Source organism: Aureococcus anophagefferens (assembly GCF_000186865.1).
Source record: "Aureococcus anophagefferens unplaced genomic scaffold AURANscaffold_200, whole genome shotgun sequence".
NCBI classification, from domain to species: Eukaryota; class Pelagophyceae; order Pelagomonadales; family Pelagomonadaceae; genus Aureococcus; species Aureococcus anophagefferens.
The window spans coordinates 818-7,336 of record NW_008705741.1 but is presented as its reverse complement, the minus strand read 5'-3'; the positions used below and the strand labels follow the sequence as shown (position 1 = coordinate 7,336).

The 6,519-nt window shown below is 69.9% G+C and overlaps 1 protein-coding gene across 1 annotated transcript; it reads left to right on the top strand.

Annotated features, from left to right (window-relative positions):
* Positions 1-485: 485 nt before the first annotated feature.
* On the top strand, positions 486-5,489 carry AURANDRAFT_34849 (hypothetical protein; the record flags this gene model as incomplete). Its single annotated transcript, XM_009044234.1, has 2 exons — positions 486-733; positions 4,718-5,489. Coding segments are annotated over 2 exons (1,020 nt in total), but the record flags the coding sequence as incomplete, so codon positions are not given.
* Between the last annotated feature and the right edge of the window lie 1,030 nt (positions 5,490-6,519).

Here is a 6,519-nt window from a genome sequence, read left to right as displayed (position 1 = left end):
TCTTCAATTATATTGATGATGTCCGAGGCCAGCCGCCGCGCCAGGGGATGCGAGCCTCGCAGAACACCGCAGCATCCGACGAGCATGGCATTAAACGCGCGCGGAGGAAAGGCAGGGCCATCACGAGCCTGCGCATCGCGCATGAGCACTTCCCCATGCGCTAGCAGCGCCTCTTCCGCTGCGTCCCATCGTTCGTCGATACTCGCACTGTCCGAGTCGGAGTCGGCCATCGAGTCGCTTCGCATGCTCTGCTTCAACAAAACCAGACTCTTTCGTGAGGTCAGCAGTGCACTCGGTTGGTTTTGGCCGACGATGTTGTCGCCCCGACCGCCCGGGCAGCCTCCGCGGCGGCGGCCGCCCCCCTCGGAGGTCGGGCGGTGATGCGCGTCGCCGGCCTCTGGCTGGCACTCGCCGCGGCGGCGCCGGCGCCGGCGCCCGCGGCGCTCGAGGAGCCGCGGCGGCTCTGGAGCGGCGCCTGCGCGCACATGGCGTTCTCGTCGACGCCGCGGACCGTCGGCGCCGCGTCCGGCGCGACGGCGCTCTCCTCGGCGGACGTCGACGGCGACGCCGACGTCGACGTCGTCGCCGCGGCGCTCCTCGGCGACGCGGTGTCGTGGCACGAAAACGACGGCAGCCTGAGCTTCGCGCCTCGGACGATCGCGACGCCGGACGGCCCCATGGGCGTCTTCGCCGTCGACGTCGACGGCGACGCCGACGTGGACATCCTGGCGGCGTCGATGAACGACGACACCGTCGCCTGGTACGAGAACGACGCGTCGCAGTCGTTCTCGAAGCGGATCGTGTCGTCATCCGCCGACGGCGCGACGTCCGTCGCGGCCGTCGACGCGGACGGCGACGGCGACGTGGACGTCTTCGCCGCCGCGGCCGTCGACGGCACGGTGATCTGGCACCGCAACGACGGCTCCGAGTCCTTCAGTGCGACGACGCTGTCGACGGCGGCCGCCGGCGCGTTCGACCTCGCGACGTTCGACGTCGACGACGACGGCGACGCGGACGTGCTCGTCGCGTCCTACGCCGACGACAGCGTGCGCTTCTTCAAGAACGACGGGCCGAACTGGTTCGGCGTCTACGAGTGGCAGGAGCGCGTCGTCACGACGCTCGCGGACACCGTCTACGGCGTCGCCGCCTACGACGTCGACGGCGACGGCGACGACGACCTGCTCGCCGCGTCCACGGCCGACGACAGCGTCCGCTGGTACGAGAACGACGGCCAGGAGTCCTTCTCGGCGCGGCTCGTCACGGCCGCGGCCGACGGCGCGTCCGCCGTCGCGGCCGCGGACGTCGACAACGACGGCGACGGCGACGTCGTCTCCGCCTGGGAGAAGGACGACGTCGTCGCCTGGCACGAGAACGACGGCTCCGAGTCCTTCGCGACGCGCTACGTCTCCACGGCCGCCGCGCGGCCCTTCGCGCTGGAGATCCGCGACGTCGACGGCGACGCGGACGCGGACGTGCTCGCGGCGAACTACGGCGCCGACGCCGTCGAGTGGTACGTCAGCGAGTGCAGCGGGTCGATGCCCCCGACGAGCATGCCGACGAACGTGCCCACCAACGTGCCCACCGGTGCTCCCTCCGCGACGCCGTCGAATACGCCGAGTTCGACCCCGACGTCCGCGCCAACGTCGCGTCCCTCCGCGACGCCTTCCGCGAGTCCGTCGAGCGCGCCGAGCCCCGCGCCGTCCCCGTGTCCGACGGCGAGTCCCACGAATTCCCCGACGTCGGCGCCGACGTCCACGCCGACGAGCGCCCCCTCGCCTTTGCCGAGCGCCGGTCCGAGCCCTGCGCCGTCCGCGGCTCCTTCGACGCTTCCCTCCTCGCATCCCTCGTCCGTGCCGACGGCCGTCCCGACGTCCGCGCCGACGAGCGGGCCTTCATTTTTCCCGAGCGCTTGCCCTTCCAGCTCGCCTTCGTCGCATCCGAGCTCGAAGCCGTCCTCAGCGCCGTCGGCCGTGCCCACGGCCGCTCCGACCTCTGCGCCTACCGCGTGCCCATCTGGAACCCCCACGGGATCGCCCTCGAGCTCGCCGACGAGCCCGCCGAGCTCGGTGCCCACGGGCTGCCCCTCGAGCACACCCACGGCGATACCGGCGTCCACACCGACGCCGCTGCCCAGCGGGGCGCCCTCGTCGTCACCGTCGAGCCGTCCGTCCTCGGTTCCCTCGGCCTCGCCGAGCTCCGTGCCGTCCTCCAGCCCGTCGGCGCTCCCGTCGGCGTCTCCGTCGCCCGCGCCCTCGTCGGCGCCGAGCAGTGGGCCTTCGACGCGGCCGAGCTCTGTGCCGACGGCGGCGCCGTCGCCGATGCCGTCCAGCGTGCCCTCCGCCGTCCCGACGTCGTCGCCCAGCGGCCTGCCGTCCGCGCTGCCGTCCGTGCCGCCGACGGGCTCGCCGTCGTCTCAGCCGAGCGCCGGCCCGTCGACGGCGCCCACGGCGTGTCCGACGAGCTCCCCAAGCAGCGTCCCGACCTCACGACCAACGGCGACGCCCTCGAACGCGCCGAGTTCGACCCCGACGTCCGCGCCGACGTCCGCGCCGTCCGCCGTGCCTACGATCGTGCCCACGTCGAAGCCCACGTGCCTCCACATGGGATACAGTACGTCGGCGTCGGTCATCACGAGCACGGCGGGCGGCGTCCTCGCGCTCTATCCCCGGGACATCGACGGCGACGGCGACGCGGACGTTGTCGTCGCCGCTTCGAAAGACGACACCGTCACCTGGCTGGAGAACGACGGCTCGTCGACGTCGCCGATCTTCACGACGCGCTCCGTCGCATCGTTCGTGGACGGCGCGAAATCCGTCTTCGTCTACGACGTCGACCGCGACGGCGACCTGGACGTGCTCTCGGCCTCGACGCTCGACGACACGATCGCGTGGTACGAGAACGACGGATCCGAGGGCTTCTCGCTGCGCGTGATCACGGCGTCTGCCGACGGCGCCTCTTCCGTCACCGCGATCGACATCGACGGCGACATGGACGTGGACGTCTTCGCGACAGCCACAAGCGACAACTCGCTCACGTGGCATCAGAACGACGGCTCGCAGTCGTTTACCGCGACCAGCCTGTCTTCGTCGCTCACTGGCGCGTACGCCGTGTTCTTGGCGGATCTCGACAGCGACAGCGACAGCGACGTGCTCGTGGCCGCATCTGGCTCCGACTCAGTGCGGTGGTTCGAGAACGGCGGAGAGAACATGTTCGGAGTCTACGAGTGGACCGAGAGCGAGATCAGCGCCTCCGCGGACTACGCGGTTTGTGTTTACGCGTACGACGTGGACGGCGACGGCGACATGGACGTGCTATCGGCGTCGTACAACGACGACACGGTCGCGTGGTACGAGAACGACGGGTCGCAGTCCTTCGCAAAGCGGATCGTGTCGACGCTGGCGGACGGCGTTTGGTCGGTGACGGCCCTGGACGTGGACGGCGACGGCGATGGCGACGTGTTCTCGGCGTCGGAGAACGACGACTCAGTGGTCTGGTACGAGAACGACGGCTCCGCGTCGTTCGCACGAAACGTGCTCTCCTCGACGACGGAGCGAGCGGTCGACGTCGAAACGATGGACGTGGATGGAGACGTGGACATGGACGTCATCACGGCCTCGTTCGGTGACAACGCAATCGCATGGCACGCCAGCGAGTGCAGCGCGTCGTTCCCGCCGACTGGAGTGCCGACCGCGTCCCCGACGAGCATTCCGACCTCGAACCCCTCTTCGAGTCCCTCGAATCAACCGACATCGGCGCCGACGTCCACGCCGACGAGCGCCCCGTCGCCTTTGCCGAGCGCTGGTCCGAGCCCTTCGCCGTCCGCGGCTCCTTCGACGCTTCCCTCCTCGCATCCCTCGTCCGTGCCGACGGCCGTCCCGACGTCCGCGCCGACGAGCGGGCCTTCATTTCTCCCGAGCGCTTGCCCTTCCAGCTCGCCTTCGTCGCATCCGAGCTCGAAGCCGTCGTCGGCACCATCGGCCGTTCCCACGGCCGCTCCGACCTCTGCGCCTACCGCGTGCCCATCTGGAACCCCCACGGGATCGCCCTCGAGCTCGCCGACGAGCCCGCCGAGCTCGGTGCCCACGGGCTGCCCCTCGAGCACACCGACGGCGATACCCGCGTCCACGCCGACGCCGCTGCCCAGCGGGGCGCCCTCGTCGTCACCGTCGAGCCGTCCGTCCTCGGTTCCCTCGGCCTCGCCGAGCTCCGTGCCGTCGTCGAGCCCGTCGTCGCTACCGTCGGCGTCTCCGTCGCCCGCGCCCTCGTCGGCGCCGTCCAGCCAGCCATCGACGCGGCCGAGCTCTGTGCCAACGGCGGCGCCGTCGCCGATGCCGTCCAGCGTGCCATCCGCCGTCCCGACGTCGTCGCCCAGCGGCCTGCCGTCCGCGCTGCCGTCCGTGCCGCCGACGGGCTCGCCGTCGTCTCAGCCGAGCGCCGGCCCGTCGACGGCGCCCACGGCGTGTCCGACGAGCTCCCCAAGCAGCGTCCCGACCTCACGACCAACGGCGACGCCCTCGAACACGCCGAGTTCGACCCCGACGTCCGCGCCGACGTCCGCGCCGTCCGCCGTGCCTACGATCGTGCCCACGTCGAAGCCCACGTGCCGCTACATCGGCTTTAGCGAGAGCTCTTCCTCAATTTCGTCCTCCGCCAGCGGCGTGACATCTTTATTTCCAGTGGACATCGACGGAGATACGGACTCGGACATCGTCGCGAGTCTTTACAAGACGGACGTTATCGCGTGGTACGAAAACGTCGGGTCCTCAATGTTCACTTCGCGCTCGGTCGCTTCGTCAGTGGATGGTGCCAAGGATGTGTTTGTGTACGACGTCGACCGCGACGGCGACTTGGACGTGCTCTCTGCGTCCGGCCTCGACGACACGATCGCGTGGTACGAGAACGACGGATCCGAGGGTTTTACGCCGCGCGTGATCACGGCGTCCGCGGATAGCGCCACGTCCGTGTCCGCGGTCGACGTCGACGGCGACGCGGACGTGGACGTCCTTGCGACGGCTGCGGTCGACAACTCGCTCACGTGGTACCAGAACGACGGCTCCCAGTCCTTTACCGCGAGCAGCCTGTCGACGTCGCTGACGGGCGCGTACGCCGTGCATTTGGCGGACGTCGACGGCGACGGCGACAGCGACGTGCTCGTCACGGCGGTCGGTATCGATTCGGTGCGGTGGTTCGAGAACGGCGGCGAGAACATGTTCGGAGTCTACGAGTGGACCGAGCGCGAGATCAGCGCCGCCGCGGACTACGCCGTGTGCGTGTACGCGCTCGATCTCGACGGCGACGGCGACGTGGACGCGCTATCGGCGTCGTACAACGACGACACGGTCGCGTGGTACGAGAACGACGGGTCGCAGTCGTTCGCGGAGCGGATCGTGTCGACGTTGGCCGACGGCGTGTGGTCGGTGACGGCGCTGGACGTGGACGGCGACGGCGACGCGGACATGTTCTCGGCGTCGGAGAACGACGACTCGGTAGTGTGGTACGAGAACGACGGCTCCGCGTCGTTTTCGCGAAGGGTGTTGTCATCGACGACGGAGCGCGCGGTCGACGTCGACACGATGGACGTGGACGGCGACGTGGACATGGACGTGATCACGGCGTCGTTCGGAGACAACGCGATCGCGTGGCACGCGAGCGAATGCGGCGGGACGCATCTGCCTTCTGGGGTTCCCACGGGTGTGCCGACGGCTGTACCGAGCTCGAGTCCAAGCAACGCGCCTTCGAGCGTCCCGACGAGCCCTCCGACATCCGTCCCGACCGCGCTGCCCACGGCCAGCCCGTCCTTCCCTCCGACGAGCGCTCCCAGCCCGCTGCCGTCGACGACGCCGTCCACGGTGCCCACGCCCGTGCCCAGCGAGGAGCTCGTCTGCGCGCACATGGTCTTCGCGACGACGGGCGCGAGTTCGATCGCGACGAACGTCCAGGGCGTCACGAGCGTCGCGGCCGTCGACGTGGACCTCGACGGCGACCTCGACGTCGTCACGGGCGCCTACATCGACGACGCCGTCGCCTGGCACGAGAACGACGGCGCCCAGGGCTTCAGCCGGCGCGCCGTCTTCGGCTCCGCGGACGGCGTCTACTCCGTCTTCGCGGTCGACGTCGACGGCGACGGGGACGTCGACGCGCTGTCGGCCGACGCGCTGGCGAGTACCCGCGTCTTTTTTCCGAGATTTGAGAGATGATCGGAGCTTTTCTTAGGCGAACACGGTGGCTTGGTACGAGAACGACGGGAGCCAGTCCTTCTCGCGGCGTTTGTTGACGACGACGGCGACGGTCGCGGCGTCGGTCGCGGCCGTCGACGTCGAGGGCGACGGCGACATCGACGTCTTCTCCGCGGCGCTCGTCGACGACGCCGTCGTCTGGCACGAGAACGACGGGTCCCAGTCCTTCACGGACGTCGTCCTCTCGACGCAGTGCGACGGCGCGTTCGACCTCTACCTCGCGGACGTCGACGACGACGGCGACGCGGACGTGCTCGCGGCGTCCATGCTCGACGACACGGTG